The following is a 27,363-nucleotide window of genomic DNA, read 5'->3' as shown; positions in this document are numbered from 1 at the left end:
GACAGTGTTTGGGTATACATGTGCTTTCTCATTTTTCTGTTCTTCGCAATAAGCATGCCTTTAGAGTGACACAATTAAAACAGCAAATGGTGCATCAGCTAAATACTTTATTATTAATTATTACATTGCATACCCACCAGGAGGTTCCTGTAATTGACACAGTCCGTAAAAACAGTATGAAATGTTGAATGCACTGTGCCATGTGACAAATTTACATAGATGTAGAAACCTTAAGATGGCAGATCTCTTTCATAGTTACATAGTTAAATCGGGTTGAAAAAAGACAAAGTCCATCAAGTTCAATCCCTCCAAATGAAAACCCAGCATCCATACACACACCCATCCATACTTTCACATAAATTATATATACCCATACCTATACTTACTATAGAGTTTAGTATCACAATAGCCTTTGATATTATGTCTGTCCAAAAAATCGTCCAAGCCATTCTTAAAGGCATTAACTGAATCAGCCATCACAACATCACCCGGCAGTGCATTCCACAACCTCACTGTCCTGATTGTGAAGAACCACCTACATTGCTTCAAATGAAATTTCTTTTCTTGTAGTCTAAAGTACGCCTCTGGTACGGTGATCCACTTTATGGGTAAAAAGGTCCCCTGCTATTTGTCTATAATGTCCTCTAATGTACGTGTAAAGTGTAATCACATGATTACACTTTACATGTACATTAAAGTGCAAGCACCTTTTTTCCAGAGAAAACAACCCCATCCTTGACAGTCTCCCCTCATAATGGTCTTCCATCCCTCTAACCAGTTTAGTTGCACGTCTCTGCACTCTCTCCAGCTCATTTATATCCCTCTTAAGGACTGGAGTCCAAAACTGCACTGCATACTCCAGATGAGGCCTCACCAGGGACCTATAAAAAGGCATAATTATGATTTCATCCCTTGAGCTAATGCCCTTTTTTTTTTGTTTTAGTTGCCACAGAATGACAGTGCCCAGAATTAGACAACTAAACCCCTAATTTAACGAAACTCCCAACACACTGCCATTTAGTGTATAACTTGCATTTATATTATTTTTGCCAAAGTGCATAACCTTACATTTATCAACATTGAACCTCATTTTCCAGTTTGCTTCCCAGTTTCCCAACTTAGACAAATCACTCTGCAAAGTGGCAGCATCCTGCATGGAACCTATAGTTCTGCACAATTTAGTATCATCTTCAAAAATAGAAACAGTACTTTCAATGCCTACCTCCAAGTCATTAATAAACAAGTTGAAAAGCAAGGGACCTAGTACAGAGCCCTGTGGTACTACTCTTTGTAGTCTATCTTTTAGCCAGTTCTCTATCCAGGTACAAATACTTCCAGGCCAACATTCCTTAATTTAACCAGTAACCTTTTTTGTATCTGCACTGTATCAAATGCTTTAGCAAAGTCTAAGTATATCACATCCACTGCTATCCCAGAATCAAGGTCCCTGCTTACCTTCTCATAAAAAGAAATTAAATTTGTCTGGCAAGATCTGTTATGCACAAAACCATGCTGGCACACACTCATAGTATTATGATTTGCTATAAAGTCCAGTATCTTATGCTTTATTAAGCCTTCGAAAAGCTATGCTACCAATGACGTCAAACTAACTGGCCTATAGTTTTGAGGCTGAGAACGGGAACCTTTTTTGAATAGAGGCACCACATTAGCAATTCAACAGTCTCTTGGCACTATGCCAGACCTCAATGAATCCTGAAAAATTAAGTAAAGAGGTTTGGCAATCACAGAGCTAAGCTCGCTAAGTAACCTGGAATGAATACCATCTGGCCCCGGATCTTTGTTTTCTTAACATGTTCTAGTCGCTTTTGAATTTCCTCATGTATGAACCATGCATCATTAGCTGTATTACTAGAATTGGGACTATTAAGAAGGAAACCTTCATTAACTGGTTCCTCATTTGTGTAACCTCGTGCCCAGTCAAAATCTCTACCCAGAGAGATTCTACACCCTCACCAGTGCCAGTTATGGTTATTTCTTAAGTGCATGGCTTTAGTTCAGGCTTTACATACAAACACACTCCTCCACCCTTTTTAATCCATCTGTCCCTCCTAAAAAGGGTGTAACCATTTAAATTCACAGTCCAGTCCAGTCACATGTTTCATCCCACCAGGTCTCAGTGTTCCCAATTATATCATAATTTTTAGAGCATGCAATTAATTCCAGGTCTCCCATTTTACCTGTGCATTTGCCAGCATACAGCGGAAGTTACTAATTTCTACTTTTGAAATTTGCATTACTTAGTGGAGAATTATATGTTAAGTTAGCATTATTCTATTTTCCTTGTAACAGAGGGACCTCCGTAGGTGGTAAACTGTATGCCCCCCTTACTCCTGCCCCATGACCCCTTACTAACCCCACTGCCCCGTCTACCCTAGCTTCCACATAATTCTTTATCTCACCCGCCCCCCTTGCCTAGTTTAACCACTCCTCCAACCTCTTAGCCATTCTTTCGTCTAGCACCGTGGACCCCCTTCCATTGAGGTGCAAACTGTCACGACTGGATAAGTTGTACCCCAAGGAAAAATCAGCCCAGTGCTCTAGGAACCCAAATCCTTCCTTCCTACACCAAGACTTGAGCCACACATTTAGCTCCCTAAGCTCCCGCTGTCTTCCTAAACTTGCACGTGGCACGGGCAAAATTTCAGAAAAGAGGACATTGGAAGTCTTTGATCTTTGAGCCTAGATCCCTGAAATCACTCTTTAAGATCTTCCATCTACCATCTATTTTGTCATTAGTACCGATATGCACTAAGACCGTTGAGTATTGCCCATCCCCACCCAATAATTTGCCTACCTGATCAACCACATGCTGAACCACACGTTTGTCTTGTTCATTCTAAGGTAACGATCTTGTATTGCATCGTACAGGTAATGCATCTCAATTAAAACTGCTTTTCTTTGCAAGATGTGAAAACTTTTCTAGTTAAGTGTGAAGGAAATATTTCACTCTGTTATTATGCACTAGGAATTTAATTCTATTCTTGATGAGCATTGTGGAGAAAGTACAGAGAGGTCAATGTCTCACTAACAGGCACTAAATTATATGCCTAAAAATTATACAAACTCTTGTCTTTGACATCTTTAGACACCGCCTAGGTTTCACCTTCAGAATTCTCATAATCGACTCTGAATCCTATTGCTGTCCTCCACCCCTAGACCGTTATGGAAATAAGTAGTTGTCTGTCAAGAATCAAATGCTTTCGTAGACAAAACTAGGTAGTGTGATACTATCATCTCCACATGATACTTGTGCACAAAGCTCTCTCTGTGCCTCTTTTGGCCTGACATAGTTTCAGCCTGACAGAATCCAGCAGGCCTGCTTGTTTTAAACAAGAGCACATCCTATTATTTTTTTGAGTAGTGAAGTGGAAAATGAATGCTTATTACACCGCTATTCAGTTCTTTTTTTCCCTCAAGATAAATCGCATTTGCATCACTAGATGCTAATGGATCACATTTAACGTTTTCTGTCTGTTGATTAAAGGAGTTAAACAGAATTAGAAACATGTTCAAGAACAAATTTTTTAAGTGAAGCTAAAAATGATCACAGTGATCAAAATGGAGCTGAAATTACATTTTAAGCATTCTAGTAAAATAGAATTTTGACACATGGAACTATAACAATAATTGGGCTAATTACAATCATACTTCAATATAATGATTCGTTTTTGTCTGCTAAATTAACAAATGGTGAAAGCAATATTTTATTCTGCATCGCATTAAATACATATGAATATATATTTTTGTGTGAATTTAAATACATAAAATTTGCTGCTCTTGTGTTCTAAAACCTTGCATCCTATTGTTTTGCTGACACTGCCTTGTCACATGGAGAGAACATGGCCTATGTTAAGATGTCAAAGGCACATTATGTGTTCATATATAATTCAAAGATGTCTTTTGTGAGACATGTCCTCCTCTTTGCTGCACAAACTTCTATGATTACAGTTTTTTCCGTTTATGGATTAATTTCAGCAATGTAATCATTTATAAATTTATTAATTGATAAATTAAAGGGAAATATTGTCAGTTTTTTCCAACTTTAATAATTAAAACTCTCATTAGGAATACATTTTTTGTTATGGTGAATTTGGCTTTAAGTAATGGTTTATTAAGTTATATATCTTTTTTCAGTTTATTGTGTTTACAGTATCATGGTTTAAGATTAAATATCTTTAAAACAAGTACCCTGAGAACATGCTATGTCTATGTTCTAGTGCTATGCACTAGTGTACTGGTGCATTCATATAACTAGTAATTAAGATGTACTTGTCACCTGAACATATTTAAGCCACTTTTCATGATGCAAAGTACATTTGCTCTTTGGTTGGAATCTATTTTTCTTTTTCAGTTTTTCTCATTTCAGAGTAGTTTCATAAATTTGCATTATATAAATGTGTACTGATATAAGTGAAAACTACAATTTAAGTGTAAAAAATTGCAATTAAAATGCTACACTAATGGGCAGATTTATCAAGGGTCGAAGTGAAAATTTGAGTTTTTTTTATGGCCAAAATTGTCAAATTTGACTAGGGAGTTATTAAAATTTGATTTGTGTTTTTTTTTAAAAATTAGAAATTGATTTTCGAGATTTATCATACACTGACCATTTTAATAACTCAAATTAGACTATTCACCTCCTTGAACCTGCCAAATTGCTGTTTTCGCCTATGGTAGATGTCCTGGGATCAATTTGGAGTTGTTTGCAGCCATCAAATCAAGTTATTTAAATTCAAATCGTATTCAATTCAAATTAGATTTGAGTTTGCGGGTCGATGCTATTCACCCGACTTTGAAAAATGGGATTTTTTAAATAAATATGGATTGAATTTTGAGTTCATGGTAGTTTTAAATAACTAATAGAGAAGAGAGGCACCACTCGCACACCCTGGCCTTCTAATCTGGACGCCTGGTGCACGGTGAAGGAGGGATTGGCAACTTCCAAACAATCAGTACAAGAAGAATTCACTGGCACGCAAAGGCTGGTGCAAGCAGGCTTGTCCCTGCTTGCACCAGCCTTCGAGTGACAGTGAATTCTTCTTGTACTGAGTTTTAAATAACTCCCATGAACTCGAAATTCGACCCTTGATAAATCTGCCCCTAAGCATTGTAGTTACTTTTATACAGAGCTGCATTTCCATAAAATCATTATTTTTGACTAAATATGACTGGGCAAACAACAGATGGTTCTGTTTATGACTGCAACTGCAGTTGTGTTCACATAAACTTTAAGACAGCTATTGATGCCATTGGTGACATATATTTAAACCTGTTTGTGCTAAATACACTCCTTCACTTTACTATAGATGCATCCAGTTTGTTAACCCCTCCCCCTTACACTGGGACTTTGGTTGAAAACACTGCACTATGGGTAAAAAGCCATTGTCTGGTTGCTCATCCAGAGGAACTACTGTTGACCGACATGTACCAACTGGAGTTATTAGGTGGCCTGACAGAGAGTCTGCTTTTATTAAATCAGATTTTTCTTTATGTAGCCCCTCTCTGCCGAGCAATGGTTGGCCAGCTTGTTCAATAAAGGTTGAACTGGCAGACTCATTTGCTACATTTGACCAGTAAAATGCTGGATGCCTATCTTTTGTATTTATCATACATCCACCTTTAATTAAAAAGAGCAGTTGTGATTAATACGTTTCTGATGCAAATAAAGAGTTGAAGTTGTAAGCTCGGCCTACAAGGAGAATACTGCGTCCTACAACCTAATCTGTTGTGTCACTAACAAGTGTGTATCATTTGAACCTTGCAGAGGAAGGAATCAATCACGAGTGCAAGCTGTGCAACCAGATGTTTGACTCTCCGGCAAAGCTTTTGTGTCACCTGATTGAGCACAGCTTTGAAGGGATGGGAGGAACGTTCAAATGTCCTGTTTGTTTTACAGGTAAGAGCCAGACAAGTTTGAGTGTGCATGGTTTGCTTCAGAAATGACACACTGGGGAATTTCAGAAATTCAGTTTTACTATTTTTGCTACTTTTGCTTTGGAGTAAATCTTTGCTATAAAAACATTTTGATGTGTAACGTGTAAATGAATCCTGGATAATGCATTCCAAAAAAGGAAATGTTGATAATTTTTTCAACAGGTGACGTTTATACCAGTGAGTGCAATTAGAGTATGGTTCAGGGTTTATTCAAAATTAATGCAATTCAGTCTACGGAGTGTGGATTTTGACTGTAATAAAAACGTCCCATCCCAAACAAACACCCAGTCCAGGAATAACAAAGTCAGAAGTCACTTAATGGGTGAAGGTTGATCACAGCTTTATTTAAGCAAATATTTTGCTTAAAATTATTTACATGTACAGCCAGTTAACAATTACATATAACCAGAACATAAAGCAATTGTAGTATGCCAGCCACTGCCTGTACAGCAGCCATTTAATGGGAGAACTCAAACCCCATAAGGGTTTAATAGAAAGAAATAACCAAAACAAGTGTGGAATAAAAGTGCTATTCATTGAACTGAATTTGGACAAGGAGCTATCCTGTCCTTTTTAGACAGGCTTATGAACAGGCTGTTTAAACAACTACAAATGCAGCAAAAGTGTTATGCTACTGTTCGGGCTGACTGTCAAAGTCTGAAAGGTAAAGTAGTCAGTCATGTTAATGTATGTAGCATGATAAGGTCTCAGAGAAACGTGAAAGTTTTAAAATGTGTATGTTTTCATATAGGAGCATTTCTGGGTTTGCTGCTGTCTGAGGCAGCAGCCCTGATGACACACATGATCCTTTCCATGCATCTTTTGAGTAAGTAGTGAGGCAAGGGAGTGCCACAAATTTGGTACAGACACCATGGCTGTGCAATTGCAATCTGGCAGCAAAAGATAGAACTTTGTCTGTTAATTGGTTCGTGTGACCTGACATGTATGGTGTTTGTGTGCACTGTGAATTGTAGGATCCAGGTGGGGGGCCTTTAGTTCCTAAAATGGCAATTTTCTGTTTAGGGTTACCCAAAGGCACATTCTACTAACAAATTATTTTATTATTTAAATGAAGCAGGGTTTTATATATGAGCTGTTTTATGCAATATATATTTATAGAGACCTACGTTGTTTAGTGGTATAGTTCTCTTTAAAGATTTCTCATGCTTAGTCCCCCCCTCGTATGAAAAAATATAACAAACCCCTAAAAACTGTTTTTCCAGAAGGTGGCCCTTGGGTCAGCACAGGCCTGCATTTCTATATGCAGATCTATTCAGCTCCTTAAATTAGGCATGCTAGCAAAAATAGTACGATTTTGTAAATCAAAGACTAATGATTCCCAGTTTAAGTCTTACTTTGTAAGCTGTATGACTAATTAGTACACTTATTGCAAAATGGTTTACGTGATTAGATGAATTTAACCCTAATTTTCTTGGTACTGTGCTTTGTTTTAGTTTTTGTACAGGCAAATAAGTTACAACAGCATATATTTGCAGTTCATGGCCAAGAAGATAAAATTTATGACTGTTCCCAGTGTCCACAGAAGTTCTTCTTTCAAACTGAACTTCAGGTAATATTTTTGGATTTAATATTTTGTACACGGCATCAAAATCTAGAAACCATTTTTTTTTACCCACCAGGCTAAAGAGTACTAGTCTAAATAAGGTTTTATAGGTAACTCTAGTAAATCCCATAACGTGGTTGTGTGTTTTTTTGCTACCTACGTAGCAGTGAGATAAAGACATTTTATTATTCTAGAATGCATATTTCTTAAATGTGGGGTCAGCTGTATTACTAAATGCTCTTTTTTCCATCAAAAACCAATGTTGATTTCTAGAAGCTTTTGGGATTTTGGGACTGTGCCAATGCCTTGAATTATTTACCCTAAATCCAGATAATGCAGAGTAGCTTTCTTTAAATAAATTAGGCAGATTAGTTTGTGGGTTGTGACTGTTAATAAAGTGTCTTCTAAAACACTTCTGACCCTACCGTTAAGCCAAATATGTATAGGTTTAATCCTCTGAGCTAATGGTTTTATATATAATGCGAAGAGAAAGGGTTATAGTGTGCATCCCTGTCTCATCCCATTGCGGGAATAATAGCCCAATTCTTGCTGATGGGCTATTGTATAAAGATGATATTGCCTCACTGAAGTGAGGGCCAGACCCTATTGCATCAAACACTTCTCTCAAGAAGGTCAAATTCACCATGTTGAATGCCTTCTGCATCTAACGATAGGAAGACACTAAGGATAGATAACATGGTGAATTACACCATCGTATAATTCTGAATAAAATTGTGCAACAGTATTCCCTTGAGGAGTATTAATCACTTGTATTAATGTGAATGTTTTTTATTCACCAGCAACTTCACTAGAATGGGTTTCCACCTTATTCCCTGTTTCATAGAAGAGCCTATTGCTATATTTAAGTGCTTTTTTGCCTTTATCTGTTAATACTCAGTTCAGTTCTTCCCTCTTGACACGAATGTAGCCAAGAGGATTGTGATTCAGTTTATGGGAGGTTTCTAAAGAAAAAATTCTGTAATGTCATTAAAGCAGACTGGTGTTTACCTATGTATAGGGCATGTTTAACAACCAACCAAATCATGGCTTTATAGGCAGCCCATAAAGTCTCCTCTGTAGCATCCCCTGTACTGTTTTTGGAAAAATATTTCAGGATGGCCATTCACTTCTTGGTCTAGCATACTGTAACAAAAAGAAGTAGAGAATAATGTCATGATTAGACCACGCTCGTGGTTTGATATTAGTGTAGTATAGTATTTTGCAGTTAGTTACGCCCAATTCTGCAGTTCTTTTAATCGAAAAAAAAAGCATGGACCATTTTTTTATTTTTTACCATACCCTTCCTTTCTTTGCTTTGTCTCTCTCTGGCTTCTGGATAAGACAAATAACGTGATTTATCTTGCACTGGTAGGATGCTTGTAGAACAAGGACAATCGCTTGTAAAACAAGGAAGTTGGATAATTAATGTTTTAGTTTCGGTTTCCCATGTTTAGCTCACAGATTAAAAAATACATACAGTAAATAACAGGTTGTATTCTAGGTTTTACAGTGTAATTCTACTTAAGATCTTATCTGTTTTTGTCACTTTTTCTTGGTAATACTAAGAATCTATTGATGCAATTTATCATCTAACATCTGTTATGCCTTTTAGAATGATATCTGGTCAGGATAAATTAATTTGCATCAGTCAAACATAGAACAGAATTTGTTACTGATCTAAAACACAAAACATATCTCTGCTCACCTACTGCTGTGAATTGGGGTTCCTTTCCTTTCCACGTGAATCAAGGTTGCCTTTTTCTTGTACCAGAGATTCTCCAGAATGTTAAGCACTGAAAAGTATACTATGGCAGACAAGACGTGGCTGTTTTTCTGCCTACAAAAATATTCATTTTTGTGCTTGATCTGTACTGTACAGCCATCGCTGTGCAGATAAGGAAGTAACAGATGTGAGTGTATCGCTTGCAAAAACACAGCCTTGTGTGGCAGTAGCCTTTAAAGTAGGCTTAAAAGCAAATCTAATATAATTATATTTATATTATATCCTGATACCTCGAGCCATAAGCAGTGGACAAGCCATAACCTGGCCAAATAAGGCCAAAATCCATTATGTTACTACTTGCTCTTCTTGTAACTATATGACTTTATCTGCCAGATACATGGACCTGGATATCTATAGCCAGCAGAATAGAGGTATGCACTGTCATATTTCTCTATATTTCAATTATCTGATTGGAAACATTGGCCTAGTACTTTAATAAATTGCTTACATAGTGTCACGTTCGGCACCCTATATCCAGAACCTAAGCTAAGCTCCCTGGTCTCGGCTCTCACTTTTGCCTTTAACCGCCGCCTTTCACCTCGGGAGGAGCCCTCGGCTAATTACATGCCACCAGGTCTTAACAGAGAGGGGAGCAAATCTAAAGGTTCTGGACTAGCAAAGGGGCACGATTGTCTCACTAGGATACTGGAAGGAAGAACACCACCAGGAACAAGCAGGCCGGGCCAGCACAAGCAGTTAGAATAGTCAGACAGGCCAGAATCAGGATTAGAGATTGTAGAATAGTCGGAGGACAGGCAAAGGTTCAGGATTGGAGAGATCACCGTAGTCACAGACAGGCAAGATCAGGATTGGAGAGGTCAGAGTAGTAAGCAGGCAGGCAAGGGTCAAACACAGTAGAACAGTCAGGAATTGCTCAGGAGAACACTAATAGAACCTAACTTGCTAATAGAACCTAACAACGGCAATTTGCTGAAGACTGAATTCCCCTTTTAAACTGTTGAATTTCACGCAAGCGCGCCTGAGCCTTTAAGAAACGGACACGCGTGGTGCGCGCGCCATAGGGGAACCTGGAACCAGGAAGGGAGCAGCGCAGCAGCAGGCGTACACGCCAGGGACATGGCGTTGGACCCCGCTGCCCACTAGACCACCAGGTAACTTCCTTACACATAGAGAGAGTGAGTTCTGATGCATAAAATGGCTGGATTCTCCCAGAAGGTGGGGGCTTGCAAAACTCCTTAGCAGGGCTGCCTGCTAGGCACAAGGTAATAGCAGGATGGAGGCTGGAAAATAAAACTTAAAGTATGGTGAAGACAATAATTTTCTGGAACTGGTCTTAATTTTTTTATTTAATATTCCTTTCATCAATTTTCATTTCAATTTTGCTTGAAATTTTAATTGTTTTCTGGCTGGCAGGGTCAAGTGCCTCTGCAACCAAAAATCTGATTAATAATGAGGCTTTCTATAAGGATTCTATTAGGATTACTATAGATAACAAAATTATATATAATATTATTTATCACTTTCAATTCTGACTTGCTCTCTGCTATTCCAACTGCTGCTACCTGTTTACAGTGGTAGGTAGCAAAATACTTTTGAAAGGCTGCCAAAACGTTAGTTTGTTGCCTTAATGCTTATTTTTTTTTGCATATTACAAATAATATCTAAATAAAGTCAGCAATAACATCAACATGATGAAACATTGATAATCCAGGCTGTTCCTGACTGAATCTTGACTATGACTCTGTTTGACCTTTGAATTCCTTGCCATTAAATGGCCTATTTACTAGAGTCTATTTACTGCAGCTGCAGGGTCGGCTTCCTTGTAATTACAACCCTTCTATCATTTCACAGATACTGCTGAAAAATATATCAACTAATTTAGCAAATTTGACAGTTTAGAGTCTGCACCTAGATTACCGAGCTACTAGACTGAAACACCAGAGAGAAAGAGAGGAACATAACATTTTAAACTTCAATATTAGAAAAAAACTGTCTAAAAAAAAAAAGTTAAAAAAAAGTCTTTATTTCTGGTGCAATGGTAAACTCCTTTAATAGTTATAAGCTGTTGGCAGACAATAATAGCCCATTTATTGTTCAGTTGCATATATGAGTACTAGTATTCATATTAATCACACTGGTTGAGGACTGCTTCAGGTTCCAGATCTAATTTTTGTTGCTATTCTCTGCCACAATGATATAGTTTATGGCTTTGCTGTCAGCTGGTTTGCAACCGATGCAGTCCCATAACTGCTTCTATTTTAGACTTGGTAAATACCATAAACCAGTATCTTGATTATAGTCTTCATGACCAACTGTTTTACCCAATTAGCAACCTTAATTACACACTACCTAATTTCATAAGAGCTGTGTTTAGAAATGGAGTGCTAATACCAACGAGGTTCACAGTTTTATGATTTTTAACTGCAATCATTGGAGGCTTGTAAGGTTTAAAAAATAGTTTCAAACTGTTTATATTGCTTGTCTTTTAACATAACTGAATCAAAAATGCTGATGTCTGTTCACAAAACTTGCCTTTCTTGCATTCTAAAATAAAACTAACATTCTTTTTGGCTTAACATGGCAAACAGAAGCATTCATTTTATCTCACTCATTATAAATTTTCATTAATGTGTTGACCCTAACCCGCAGCTCTGCACCCCCAACCGACCCTAACCTGCCGCTTAGCTTCCCCTTATATACCGGTCTATAAATAGATGGCACTGGAAGCTGCGCATACTTAGGTCGTGGGCAGGATAGGCTGAAGGAAGCCAGCCATGGCCCAAATTCACTGTCCGTTTGAGAGTCCGAATGTGGCCCATACATCAGTACACCAGATCCCTCCCTATATTTAATTTTTGCAGAAGTAAAACTCTGTAGTTTACCCAGAGATAACAGTATATGCCTGGATGTTTTTACAAGAAATGTCTAGATCATCAAATATAATAGGCTTCAGCTGCAGTTATAATCAACGAAGCATGCATACAATTAATCACAACAAATTAGGTATGCCTTTGAAATGTCTGATTCTACAATTCACTAGCAGTTTTGGCATACTAAAATTTGTAAAATATTTGTAAAACATTAGAAGAAAATGCTATGTTTTGCAGCTTATAATGCAAATGTTACAATTGATATGGTTTTTGAGCACTACACCAGCAATGTAGATTTTTTACACTAAGGTAGAATACTTGTTTATATTTTGTTTGAGTAAGTGTTCTCCTACATGGCAATATTTTAAGGCACTTTACATCTGTGCCACTGGGCCATGACATCAACACGATGAAACATTGATAATCCAGGTTGTTCCTGACTGAATCTTGACTATGACTCTGTTTAACCTTTGAATTCCTTGCCATTAAACGGTCTGTTTACTAGAGTCAACTTCCACTTAGTTAGTACTTCTGGTCCTGATGGATATCCTGCCCTGACAATATTTTTCAACCAGGCCTCAATCGCCATCATATCTGGAGAATATTCTATGCAGGATGGCTGTAAATTATAGTATCTGGCAGACATAAAAGCCCATCTTCTACTTTGGCACCTAAAACTCCAGCATCCACACCATTTACTGCTCTCTGTTCTGAGTACAGCTGTCCTAGCTTTTATTAATTTTAAACCTGGGGGAAATGTCATTGATGTTCTTTATACCAAGCATCATCCAGTGGAGTTTGTCTTTTTTTTTTGCTTGCTGTGGTTTGTCCACTGATGACAGACCTCTATGGCCTGAGGTAATTTCTGAAACTACTGGATAGCTGCCTTTGGTAATGTGGTCCATACATAGTTAGATATGCTTCAGTGCTCTTGGCTTCAGTGATCCTTGATGTCCAAGGGGCAGGCACAGTATGGCACACACAAGCAGCATAGCGCAGGCAGAGTATGACACACACACACACATGGAGTATAGGGCAGGCAGAGAATGGCACAAACAAGGAGCACAGGGCAGACAGAGTATAGCACAGACAGGGAGCATAGGGCAGGCAGAGTATGACACACAGAGCATAGGGCAGGTATAGAATGGCACAAACAAGGAGCACAGGGCAGACAGAGTATAGCACACAGGGAGCATAGGACAGGCAGAGTATGGCACACAGAGCATAGGGCAGGGAGAGTATGGCACACACGGAGCATAGGTCAGGCATTGTATGGCACACACACATGGAGCATAGGGCAGACAGAGTATGACATACATAGGGAGCAAGGGGCAGTCAAAGTATGGCACACATAAAGTATGACACACATGGAGCATAGGGCAGGAAGAGAATGGCACAAACAAGGATCATAGGGCAGAAAGAGTATATGTAAGGCCCGAGGGCCCCGAGGTAGTAAGGACCAAGGAGGAGGTAACAAAGTCCGAGTTCGCAGTACAGAAGGAGTAGGCAGTAGAATAGTCGTAATCAGGCAGTAGAATCAGTTCAGGCAGACGAGGTTCAAAGACGAGAGTTCAGGCAAGGTCGGTACACAGGATAAACAATGATAAACACACCCAGGAATCAGCAAGCGAAAACCTATAATTGGGCATTGAGGAGAGTCTGAAGCTGCTTTAAATAGGCCTGGGTTTGGCGCCAATTTGGACGCGCTGGCGTCCTGACGCCGGCGCACATTCTGACGCCTGCGTCCGTTCTGACGCCGGCGTCCGTTCCGACGCCGGCGACCAATCCGAGGGCGAAAAGACGCTGATGTCATCGTGCTGCGACCAGCAGGATCCAGGAGGCCGCCATCTTGGACGCCATCTTGGCGAAGATAATCGGTTTCCATTACAGTACCCCCCTCCTTAGGGGGGGCCTCAGGACCACCTGGGCTGGAAGGGAACTGTCGATGAAACCTTTGGACCAAGAGAGGAGCATGGACATCGGAGCTTCTTACCCACGAGCACTCCTCAGGACCGAATCCCTTCCATTCAATGAGGTACTGCAGGGTGCCTCTAGAAATCCGAGAGTCCAAAATCTTCTTTACTTCGAACTCTTGATGCCCATCTACAATGACAGGAGCTGGGGAGGAAGAAGAAGAAGAAACTGCAGGTTTAAGCAAAGAAACATGGAAAGCATTGGGGATCCGCATCTCAGGAGGAAGTTGCAACCGCACAGCCACAGGATTGATGATCTCGGAGATAGGGAAGGGACCAATAAACTTGGGTCCAAGTTTAGGTGAAGGAACTTTGAGGCGAATATTGCGAGTAGACAGCCAGACCTTGTCACCGGGAACATACAGAGGGGAAGAAACTCTCCTCTTGTCAGCAAACTTCTTCTGTGCAAGGGAACTCTTCTCTAAGTTGACAATAGTAGCCTGCCAGATGGCCGACATGTGGGCGGCTTGATCGTTGGCGGCAGGAACATTTGTGAGCAGGAAATCTTAAGGAAAAGCCAAGGGGTTAAGACCATAAACACAAAAAAAAGGAGACTTTTCAGAAGAATAGTGCAAGGCGTTGTTATGTGCAAATTCGGCCCAAGGAAGGAGGTCAGCCCAATCATCCTGACACAGGGATACATGACATCGGAGGAACTGTTCAAGAGCCTGGTTAACTCTTTCTGCCCCTCCATTAGACTGGGGATGATATGAAGAAGAAAACTGAAGGGAAATATTAAGGGCTTTACAAAGAGACCTCCAAAACTTAGAAATAAATTGGGATCCACGGTCAGAGACAATCTCAGCAGGAAAACCATGAAGACGAAAAATATGTTTAATGAATAAAGAAGAAAGTTCTGGAGCTGAAGGAAGTTTCCGAAGAGGAATGAAGTGTGCCATCTTACTAAATCTGTCAATCACCACCCAGATGACAGTGTAGCCGGAGGAAGCAGGAAGATCCACGATGAAATCCATTGCCAAATGGGTCCAAGGGCGGGAAGGAACAGGCAAAGGTAAAAGTAGGCCTTTGGGAGGAGAATGTCCAGATTTGGATACAGCACAAGTGGAGCAGGAGGAAACAAAGTCTTTAACATCTTTTCTTAAAGAAGGCCACCAGACGAGACGAGATAAAAGTTCAGTCGTTTTTTTAATTCCAGGATGACCGGCCTGCTTCGAGCTGTGAGATTGGACCAGAATGGAATGACGAAGCTCAGGAGGAACAAAGGCTACGCCTACAGGAGTTTCCACAGGAGCAGAAGCTTGAATAGACAAAAGATGAGAGGCAAGAGAAGGAAACAGGGCGGCAATGATCTTTGTAGGAGGCACAATGGATTCTGGGTCTTCAGAGATGGGGTTTTCGGGGGTAAAACTTCGGGAAAGAGCATCCACTTTCTTGTTTCTTGAACCAGGACGAAAAGTTAAGATGAAGTTAAAACGTGAGAAGAACAGTGCCCATCTGGCTTGTCGAGGATTGAGGCGCTTAAGGGTCTGGATATACTCTAGGTTTTTGTGGTCGGTGAAGATGGTTACAGGGACCGATGATCCTTCAAGTAAGTGTCTCCACTCTTCTAGAGCAAGTTTGACAGCCAGTAACTCACGGTTCCCTACGTCATAATTTCTTTCGGAGGAGGAAAATTTCTTGGAAAAGAAGGCACACGGATGCAATTTACCATCAGAAGAGGATCTTTGAGATAATATTGCTCCTGCTCCAATATCCGAGGCATCTACTTCGATGAAGAAAGGTTGAAGAGGTTCAGGGTGCCTAAGGATTGGGGCAGATGAAAAGGATTCTTTAAGAGTCTTGAAAGCTTCCAAGGCTAGTGGAGACCAATGCTGAGGTTTACCCCCTTTACGTATAAGGGCAAGGATTGGAGCAATCTTTGATGAAAAACCTTTAATGAACTGTCTATAATAGTTAGCAAAGCCGATGAATCTTTGAACAGCCTTGACACTGGTGGGAAGAGGCCAATCTTGAATTGCCGAAACCTTGGCTGGATCCATCTTGAAGCCTTGTTGGGAAATGATGTATCCTAGGAAAGAAATGGTTGATACTTCAAAGGAACATTTCTCCAACTTGGCAAACAGATGGTTTTTACGTAGACGGGAAAGAACTTCTTGAACCTGATGACGATGTTCTTGGAGGTTTTTAGAAAAAATAAGAATATCGTCCAAATAAATGACCACATATTGCCCCAACAGATCCCGGAAGATATCATTAACGAATTCTTGAAAGACCGCAGGAGCATTGCAAAGGCCGAAGGGCATGACCAAGTACTCATAATGCCCGTCACGAGTATTGAATGCGGTCTTCCATTCGTCTCCTTCTCTGATCCGGATAAGATTGTAGGCCCCACGCAGATCTAGTTTGGTGAAAAGGCTTGCACCCTTGAGCTGGTCGAACAATTCAGAGATAAGAGGAAGAGGGTAACGATTTTTCACCGTAACTTTGTTTAAACCCCTGTAGTCAATGCAGGGCCGCAAACCGCCGTCTTTTTTTTCCACAAAGAAGAATCCAGCCCTGGCCGGAGAGGAAGATGGACGAATGAACCCCCTTTGGAGGTTTTCCTGGATGTATTCCTTCATAGAAGAAGTTTCAGAAGGGGAAAGCGGGTAGGTGCGGCCCCTAGGAGGCATGGATCCAGGAAGCAGTTCAATAGGACAATCATAGGAACGATGAGGAGGTAAGGTTTCAGCAGACTTTTTGTTGAAAACATCTGAAAAGGCTTGGTAAACTGGAGGTAAAGAAGAATTCGGGGTCACAGAAGAAACTTTAATAAGAGATTTGACAGGCAGACAGTTCTGTTGACAAAAATGACTCCAGCGGGAGATCTGAGCAGAAGACCAATCAATGACTGGATTGTGAATACTCAGCCAGGGCAGACCAAGTACAATGGGAGTTGAAGGGCAGTCAATTAAGAGAAAAGACAGTCTTTCTAGATGCATCGTTCCCACAGTAAAAGAAAGTTCCAGGGTAGACTGTGAAATAATAGCAGAAGATAATGGACGATCATCAATGGCAAGAACTCGCAGGGGAACAGCCAAGGGTTGAAGAGGAATGGAATGTTTCTCGGCAAAATCTTTGTCCATGAAATTCCCTGCAGCACCAGAATCGAGGAAGGCTTGGGAAGAAATCTTTTGGGTTCCAAACCGGATCTGCACAGGAAGAAGGAAACGTAGAGTAGAAGGATGAGGAGAAGGACCAATTCCACCCAGGTAAGTCTCCCCAAACATACCTAGGTGTTGGCGTTTCCCGGCTTCACAGGGCATTCATAGGCGAAGTGGGCCTTTCCCCCACAATAAAGGCAAAGGCCAGCAGCCCTTCTCCGAAGCTTCTCCTGTTCGGAAAGGCGAGCCCGTCCTATCTGCATCGGTTCTTCAGCCGCAGGAGAAGAAATTGCAGGAGCCGCAGGAGAAGAAGGAGAGGGTGGAGAAGGAGCCAAACTGGAAAGAAATGGTCTCTGAAAGTGAGGAGCCAGTACTGGTTGAAATCTCTGGAATTTCCTTGCCCGCTCTCGATCAACTTGATGCTCCCTCTGCCGGGTATCCACTTTCACTGCCAATGCCACGAGATCTTCCCAGAGTGGAGGCATTTCACGGGACACCAGATCGTCCTTAATGCGCATTGCCAGCCCATTATAGAAGGCAGCATGATAGCTATCGTTGTTCCACGAAAGTCTCAGCCACTAGGGTACGGAATTCAATGGCATACTCAGGAACTGTATGAGTGCCTTGCTGTAACTGGAACAAGCGAGCAGAAGCTGAAGCAGATCGACCTGGGGCGTCGAACACCGTGCGAAGGTCACGGATGAAGGCCTTGGCATCGTCAATGACCGGATCCTCCTTCTCCCAGAGGGGAGAAGCCCACTCCAGAGCTTTCCCTTGCAGGCGGGTGATGATATAGCCCACCTTCGCTCGCTCCGAGACAAACTGACCTGGAAGCAGGGTGAACTGGATCTCACACTGATTGATGAAACCACGGCATGATTCCGGATCACCGCTGTACAGGGGAGGTGCATGGATGCGAGGTTCAGAAATCTGGAGCGGAGTAGCTGGGACCGGTGGACGAACTGGTGCCACTGGAGACAAGGCAGACAATTTCTCCAGGATTGCTTCTAGAGCCTGGCCGAAGTGGGTTTGCTGGGCTTCGTAGGTCTGCATGCGAGAAGCCAAACCACAAACGGCTCTGCCGACATCTGTAGGGACATGAGGCTCCTCAGTAGGGTCCATGGCCCAATTATAATGTAAGGCCCGAGGGCCCCGAGGTAGTAAGGACCAAGGAGGAGGTAACAAAGTCCGAGTTCGCAGTACAGAAGGAGTAGGCAGTAGAATAGTCGTAATCAGGCAGTAGAATCAGTTCAGGCAGACGAGGTTCAAAGACGAGAGTTCAGGCAAGGTCGGTACACAGGATAAACAATGATAAACACACCCAGGAATCAGCAAATGAAAACCTATAATTGGGCATTGAGGAGAGTCTGAAGCTGCTTTAAATAGGCCTGGGTTTGGCGCCAATTTGGACGCGCTGACGTCATGACGCGGACGCTGACGCACTGACGCCAGCGTCCTGACGCCGGCGCACATTCTGACGCCGGCGTCCGTTCCGACGCCGGCGACCAATCCGAGGGCGAAAAGACGCTGATGTCATCGTGCTGCGACCAGCAGGATCCAGGAGGCCGCCATCTTGGACGCCATCTTGGCGACGATAATCGGTTTCCATTACAGTATAGCACACACCAGGAGCATAGGGCAGGCAGAGTATGGCACACAGAGCATAGGTCAGGCAGAGTATGGCACACACAGGGAGCATAGGTCAGGCAAAGTATGACGTGCACACATGGAGCATAGGGCAGGCAAATTATGGCACACACAAGGAGCATAGGGCAGGCTGAGTATGGCACACACACGGAGCATAGGGCAGGCAGAATAGAGCAGGAGACAAGGAAACCTATCAGGACCACTCCAAGATCAGTTCATACTGTGCTACATGCAGTGATACAATGCTGATGCTCCTCCAGCAGTTTGAGGTGTGAGCAGGTGAACAACGTGGGCACTTTCAATCTGGCTCTGAGATGTGAACAGTACAGGGCTTTAGGGGTGTGAACAATGCAAGAGAGATTACAAATGTGAAGTTTACTGTCTGAATTTGAGGTTTAAACAATGCAGGGGCCAGTTATCTCAGTTCTGATACCTATAAAAAAAGTAATAATGTTTTATTATATTAAAGGTTTTTTTCCATAACTAGGTGCTTTTCCTGCTTTCTATATATTTATAGTAAAAGTGGATCCACATGAATCTGGAGTAATACATACACTGAGAGCCTTGGAATAACTCTATTATTCGATAAGCTTATACCGTACAAGGGGTCTGTAAATATCCACCTGCACACTAGTGCTGGAGCTGATTTGTGCTGTTACAGTTGAACAAGTACCTCATGTACCTTTTTATGTTTTTTAAATTTATTTTTTTATTTCTCTTCTACTGCACCATTGTGCATACTTTTTCGATTACATGTATTTTTCAGAAAATAATTATGATATTGGTAATCAATAATTACTGGAGTTCAAATTGGCACTAAAGAGGTGACATGACAAAATCCTTGGATACATCATACAAAAATGAACCCTGAACAAGCTTGAAGGCCCAGTTTTATTATCACGTATAGGCCATGGAATAATGAAAAATAGGAAGGACCATTGTCTACTGCAAGAATTCAACCTGAAATTACCTTAAAATCCAATTTGGTCCTGTAGATCTACCAGCGGGAGAGAGCTGCATCAATTTGTTTGGGAAAAATCCTAGGCTCCCCTTTTCATCCACTATATAAAATTATGGCTTGCAAAGCTGTCCCTCTGAGCACACCCTTAATGCATCTCACAGCTGTTGGTTATATAAGGGAATCTATTATAATGGACATTTAAAGGGGTCCTCCACGCAAAAACAGTTACTTGCATAATGAAAGAAAATGTCATTCTAAGCAACTTTTCAATATATAAATTAATTTTAAAATGTCAATAGTTTTAAAAATATTTGTTAATGTATTTGCAAAGGAAAGCGGCATTTATACCTTTGTGTCCTCTGGGTCTTAAATTCAGGACTGGCGTTCTTTTCCAGAACAATTTATCCAGTGTCGGACTGGCCCACCGGGATACCAGGAAAACTCCCGGTGGGCCCAGGTGTCAGTGGGCCCTCTTGCTTCTAACCATTTAGTCTATTTCATGGTCATTCCCTATTTCTTCATGGGAAAAAATAGGTTTAATGTTGAAATATAGAAAGGAGATATAAAAAAACTAGGAGAATAAAGAGGTTAAATGACAAGAGGAATAATAGTTTGGAAAGTGGGCCCATGTTCTAAAGTTTTCTGGTGGGCCCCGGTCTAGGGTTTTCTGGTGGGCCCCTGGCATCCCAGTCCGACACTGAATTTATCAATTTATGATGGCTTGCAACCTTGTTATAGGCTACCATGCCAGGATGTACATGTAAGTAGCCAGATAAATAATGTTTGTAATAGCAATTACATTTACAAATAACTTTAAAGCCACTAAAAATATTTAAAGTGGACCAGTCACCCAGACTGTATAATAGAAGTCCTTTTACAATTAAACCTGAAACATCAAATTAAGCTCATTCAAAAATCTTAGCTGTCAATCAAATATTGTCTGCCCATCCTCTATGCCTTAGGCATAGAGGCGGGGCAGACAATTACTTTAAATTTCCATTCAGCATTTCCTAGATGTCGCTGCTCTCCCCACATTCCCCCCTTCTGTTCACTGTTTAATTTTATAGCCAGGGCATGGGGATGGACATTGGGTCCCCCATTCTATTGTATAAACAAGATCCTGAGATGATGCAAGGCTTGTCTTAGTAACAGTGTCCACAAAATGACTCCTGCCTGCTTGCAATAATTATGAATTCACAGACTGAAGGAAACAAGATTCAAATAATTAATATTGTGTAATGAAAATTTTTTTGGGTGACGGGCCCCCTTTAAGCAATGTGCAGTAGTAAGATGCTTAGAATTACATTTTCTTTCACTATGGAAAAAACAGTGGAAGAAGTACACAACACACACACACTCCAGTAAAATAATAAAATAGGTAATGTGTGGCTTGTAGAGGGATTAGGGACAAAATAAGATGCACATTTCTTGGATTTGCTCCTGCAACCTAAACATTTTTTCTGCTTGAAATGAGAGAAAGAATGGCTTGCAAGAAACCATTTCCTCTTCAAGAGGAGGGACATGGAGCAGCCTGGAGGCATTAGTGCAAGGGCACACAAAGCACATTGTCCACTTTCCTCCTCATGGTTTTTTTTTTTTTAGAGCAATAGGAAAACCCATCTGCTGTTAAATGCACACCTCTGTAGCTCCATTGACAGGCCCAGTCAGTGATAGCAGTTTTAGCAGTTTGTTATAAAGAAAACACTTGTAGATTATAAAGAATTAGGTACCACCTACTAAAATGTAAAAGACGTCACCTTAGAGTTCCATAACTCTTTCCATAACCTCTCATGGCCTTAAAAATTACAGTAGTGGCAGTCTAAATGGGCACTGTGTTCTCATGTAGTGGAACATTTTTGTGTGTTCCACTCCACAAAGAACACAGGAGTTAACTCACCCATGTCTGCTCTGAAGGGACTGTACTCATGTGAGTGCACTGAAACACTGGCCATAAAGATTTTATTTGTGGTTGGTGTTTACATGTGCTCCCATGTGTATAATACATATAGACCAGGCAAGGGGTGACAGCAAGTTAGCTGAAGGCCTATTAGGGCAATGACAGTTGGGGTGTTTTGCAACTGTTTAAAACTGCTTCAGAAGATATATTCACAAGACTATAAAGTTTCAAAAATGTACCCGTGTCAATATACATTGCCGACAATAATATACCATTATGGCCGTTTTGTTGCCCACAACTTAACGTGGGTTGAAAAATGCGGACGGTTTTGTGTCATTGTCCTTATGCTTATGAAATTCAATAATTTGTCCATTGATAAACTCTGGCTTGTAACCAAATATATAATCGGAGCAGGTTTAAAGCACATATGTATCTTAAAATATAGCCTACAAATGAAGGGCAGTGACCGAGTCAATTTGTTCTGAACACTGCTGCTAAATCATCAACTTTAAACAGCCATACCGTTATAGACGGCTTAGTACTGACTACACTGCTTGACTATTGTATGTGTGAGCACCTTGGGTAGTACTGTATTATATGTAGGGGATGCAGATGCACATTTTGGGGCTTCTTTAGATACAAAATTAATCCCTTTAATTTTTTTTTATATTTTTTATATTCTATATATTACTTATAATATAATGGCTTTACAGAAATGTAACATAGGCCTTTTTTCCCCATACTAAATATCTGTTCAGTGTGCCACAGCAAAGTGTTGTGTCTTGCCATCTTAGGGAGGCTAAATGATTGCAGACTAATAAGATAATATTACTCTTTTAAATCTGTAATTTGTTTTTTCACAGTATCAGTTAGGTAATGACACTGCTATCCTGAAACCTATACTGAAAAAAATAAATGTGATTCTGTTGAGCACATAATCAATATTCACTGAGCCCTTTTTATAGCACACTCTTGAGTACATTTCCAGTTTTTTTTAGAAGTGCAAACTAGTGAACATATGAAGCTTTAAGACTGGCCATCTGGTAGTCTTAGAGACTCTTGGATGACGGTCAAACTGTTCTAAAATAAGCACCTATAGTATAATTGCAATGGGCAGCAAACTGTTTTCATGGAAATGATCAGGTTTTTTTTTATTCTACAGCACATTAATGGATTATGTTAGAGAATCATATTGAACCACAATGGACCAAACATTCCAATCAGTTAGAGATAAAAAGAGATTTCTATCAGGGGAAAGGACACATTGTTATTTCAGCAGAATTTGAAGTCAAATGTTTGGTACATGCCACCAAAACATTGATAACCTGCAGACATTTTTTTTTCAGTGGGTGCAAAAACAATGCAGAATATATTACTTCTTGATATTTTTTTCATGTAAATATAGTATAGGCCAGTCTTCTTATGTGTAGTGGTTAATTTGTCTATGTTTCCAGCATAGTGTCATTGTGCAGTGGTTTTTAATATATACTGCATGGTCATGTAGCTGTTTCATTTGTCAGCTTCATTTATGTACTATACATTTTTTTCTGGTAGAAACTACATATGTATGCATATGGGGTTTCATTCATTACTTTCTTTGTGGAAGCCCTGTTCAAATAATATAAATGAATTCCAGGGGTGTTAAGTTGTGAATGCTTTAGATCTGTATTGTTAACGAAAGGAGAGTTCCTGTTGAGAGCTTCATTGTCAGATTTAGAGCTACATACCACTTCATTATTGACCTGCCTGTTGTAATCAACGCCACAGCAACACAGATTAAAATGTTGTTCTCTGTCCGAAGACTTTGTGTGCATTATCTTTTAAATGACAGTAGCTAAATGGATATAGACTTGTTTAGTATAAATAAGCTTTGTTTGATGTAAAAGGAACACGTTTGCTTGACTTTAATTTATTTCTGTGTGAAATCTGTAATGATGACAAATTTGATAAATAACTTATAACCCATAGTATGTTCACAGGAAACTTATTTCTCACAGATTATCTAGTTACAAAAAAATCCATTTATTGATGGTTTTGGTAGGTAGAATCTTGTTGCTTCTTACTTATTTTGTTTTTATTTTATAAATTCTTAAAGACCTACTGTATACAGAGGATAACAATTCCTGAAACATACACAATATAAAAAAATGCTAGGAAAGAAAACAGGAAAAATGAAACATAAGACTCTGTGGGTGCAATACCACTTCAGATTTGACTTGCTTACTGTAGAAACGGGCAACAGTATGGGGCACATTTACTTAGGTTAGAATATCGAGGGTTCATTTACCCTCGATATTCGACCGCCGAACTAAAATCCTTCGACTTCGAATATAGAAGTCGAAGGATTTACTGCATTTCCTTTGTTCGTACGATTGAAGGAAAAATCGTTCGATCGAACGATTAAATCCTTCTAATCGAACGATTCGAAGGATTTTAATCCATCGATCGAACGATTTTCCTTCGATCCCAAATTGTTAGGAAAGCCTATGGGGACCTTCCCCATAGGCTAACATTGATGCTCGGTAGGTTTTAGGTGGCGAAGTAGGTGGTCGAAGTTTTTTTTAAAGAGACAGTACTTCGACTATCGAATGGTCGAATGGTCGAATAGTCAAACGATTTTTAGTTCGAAACGTTTGATTCAAAGTCGAAGGTCGAAGTAGCCAATTCGATGGTCGGAGTAGCCAAAAAAATACTTTGAAATTCGAAGTATTTTTTATTCTATTCCTTCACTCGAGCTAAGTAAATGTGCTCCTATGTGTTAAAGGAGTATGCTATCATGACTGCCACAAGGGAGAAAATTGAGGTAAAATGAACCCCTCAGCAAAGATAATTAAATGCTGGAACCATTTAATTCACAGTGGAAAGTTTTATATACTGGCCAAAGCAAACTGCCATATAATATTTAAATTTATCAAACTACAACACTTAAGTTTAGCAGTAACAAAAATGATGGTGTTTTCTATTCATTCAAATATAACTGGAACCCAGACCTGGTTGCTTGTTTGCTTCAGAAACACTAGTTTACTGTATATGAAGAAGATGCTGTGTAGCTAAGGGGGACAGCCATTTAGGTTGAGTAGGGAAAAAGGAACATGTTTACACTTACATTAAAGGAAAACTATACCCCCAAAATGAACACTTAAGCAACAGATAGTTCATATCATATTAAGTGGCATATTAAAGAATCTTACCAAACTGGAATATATATTTAAGTAAATATTGCCCTTTTACATCTCTTGCCTTGAGCCACCATTTCGTGAAGGTCTGTGTGCTGCCTAGAGATCACCTGACCAGAAATAATTCAACTCTAACTGTAACAGGAAGAAGTGTGGAAGCAAGAGACACAACTCTGTCTGTTAATTGGCTCATGTGACCTAACTTGTATGGTTTGTTGGTATGTTTGTGAGTACAGTGAATCCTACGATCCCAGGGGGCGGCCCTTATTTTTTAAAGTGGCAATTTTCTATTTATGATTACCCAATGGCACATACTACTAGAAAAGTATATTATTATGAAAATGGTTTATTTACATGAAGCAGGATTTTACATATGAGCTGTTTTATGCAATATCTTCTTATAGAGACCTACATTGTTTGGGGGGTATAGTTTTCCTTTAAAGGATTAAGATTATCTGGGGGGCGTGGCTGAACTGCTGATGGAGTAAGACGTGCTCTGGAAGAGCTCCGTGCACCCTTCATAAATCCTGTCTTAAATACTGTGCCGGGTTTTGCTGTATGTGCAAGAACAGGGGTACACTACCCCCCAACGGAGATGAGTAATAGTAGACAGCAACAAAAGCCAAAATCGGACGCACCTACACGAATGGAGAGATATGTACGCAAGGCCGCATCGGGGCTGGAAACGCCCAATATGGCGCCTGAACCTGAGGAGCAAATACAGGACGGGCAGTCGGAAGACCTCCTGCCGCAACCATCCATGCAAGATATCCTGAAGGCTGTCCAACAATGCCAGCAATCTTGCCAGGCGACTACTATGGCGAAGACGGATGAATTAAAGGCGGAACTATCCTTGATAAAGCACGATTTACAACGGATATGGGAGCACACAACTGAGGCGGAAGCCAGAATTTCCTCGCTAGAGGATTTGTGCAACCCGCTACAGCAAAATACTTACAACAGCAGGTGGAACAGTGGCGGGCGAAGGTGGATGACCTTGAGAATAGGGCGAGAAGGAGCAACATTCGTTTGATAGGCCTACCGGAACGCGAGCAGCCTGAGGCCTTTGTGGAAACACTTCTGAAGGGCTGGGCTGGCGCTGAAAATCTCACCGCGGCGTTCTCCATAGAGCGGGCCCACAGGATTCCTGCTAAGCCTCCTATACCTGGGGCACCTTTGAGGCCTCTGATCGCCCGGATCCACAATTGCAAGGACCGAGACAAGCTACTGATGTTAGCCCGCAAGAAAGGCCAACTGCAACACAACTCCAACATCTCCCTGTACCCTGACTATTCTGCAGAGACAGCGAGCCAGATTTCTGGACATCAAGAAACGTCTGCGACAAAAAGAGATCTTGTATTCCATGATGTATCCTTCACGACTTAGAGTGCAGACCACTACGGGCACCAAGTTTTTTGACTCCCTGTCGGATGCATGTCACTGGCTGGACTCGTTGGGTCGGTAATGTATCACCCCCCCTCCCTGATATTTTCATCCTATGCCGAGACTGCATGGGAAGTAGTAAAGACAAGGGATGTTTACCTAGTTATATACATTTTTTTTTTTGCCTCCGTTGAGACACTACACTCTTACTAATGTAGGAACAGTTCCTTGACTTTCTCTGGGCACTTGCCCCCCAGGATACCCTAGGCACTGCAGTGGCAACGTTTCATCCGGTTCCTTAACTGTAGTCTGCACGACCACGCATTGTGCCCTTTGAGGAGTGAGAGAGAGGGGGGGGGACATCTTTGATACTTAACAACAGCTGCCCTGGACTAACCAACATGCAGGGTGTTATGGCACAGGAGACGCCGCTTCAACACCCCCCCATACTTTGGGTTCATACCCTGTGCAAGGGTTCAATTTGCTCAAATCAAAGTTTGGTTTCGGAAAAGTATCCCCATTTGTTCTTTTGTTATAATGGGGCCATGGGGAGGGAAGGGTAGTTGGGTTCTATGGTTCGATGATATGAGAAATGCTTATTACTTTATAGTTGACAACAACAATGTGATATATGATGTGAATACTGTTTGAATGAGGGAGGCAATACCATGCTATGCCTGAGGAATGCTAAATTTGGTAATATTATGGTAATTATTGTGTTGAAATATTTACATATCTTGCATACCTTTACTCCAACCCGGTAGCTGCAGTAGTGGTCAATGGTATGGCTTCACCTTCTTTTACACTTTCGCGAGGGACGAGACAGGGGTGCCCCCTATCCCCATTCTTATTTGCGATTGCTATTGAACCACTGGCAGCTATTATTAGAGCAGACCCTGAAATAATTGGTTGGAACGTAGGAACGCTCCAGGAGAAAATTCAGTTATACGCTGATGACTCCTTAATATACTTGTCAGATTGTAAAAACTCATTGGATAGACTGGTAATTCATCTTCAAGAATTTGGAGACCATTCGGGTTTGCAGGTGAATATGTCTAAATCAACCCTTTGCCTTATAGATGGCCAGGA

General features: G+C 40.7%; 1 protein-coding gene across 2 annotated transcripts in view; it reads left to right on the top strand.

Moving 5' to 3' along the window:
- Positions 1-27,363, top strand: part of znf423.L (zinc finger protein 423 L homeolog) — a 275,238-nt gene that overhangs the window by 244,179 nt on the left and 3,696 nt on the right. For both annotated transcript variants that reach the window (NM_001166439.1, XM_018256370.2), the window contains 2 exon segments: positions 5,786-5,917; positions 7,410-7,525. In NM_001166439.1, coding sequence (NP_001159911.1) covers positions 5,786-5,917; positions 7,410-7,525 — 248 coding nt within the window.

This window comes from Xenopus laevis, chromosome 4L (assembly GCF_017654675.1).
Source record: "Xenopus laevis strain J_2021 chromosome 4L, Xenopus_laevis_v10.1, whole genome shotgun sequence".
Taxonomy (NCBI): Eukaryota; Metazoa; Chordata; class Amphibia; order Anura; family Pipidae; genus Xenopus; species Xenopus laevis.
Note: the sequence above shows the minus strand (reverse complement) of the source record. Positions and strands in the feature narration are given on the sequence as shown.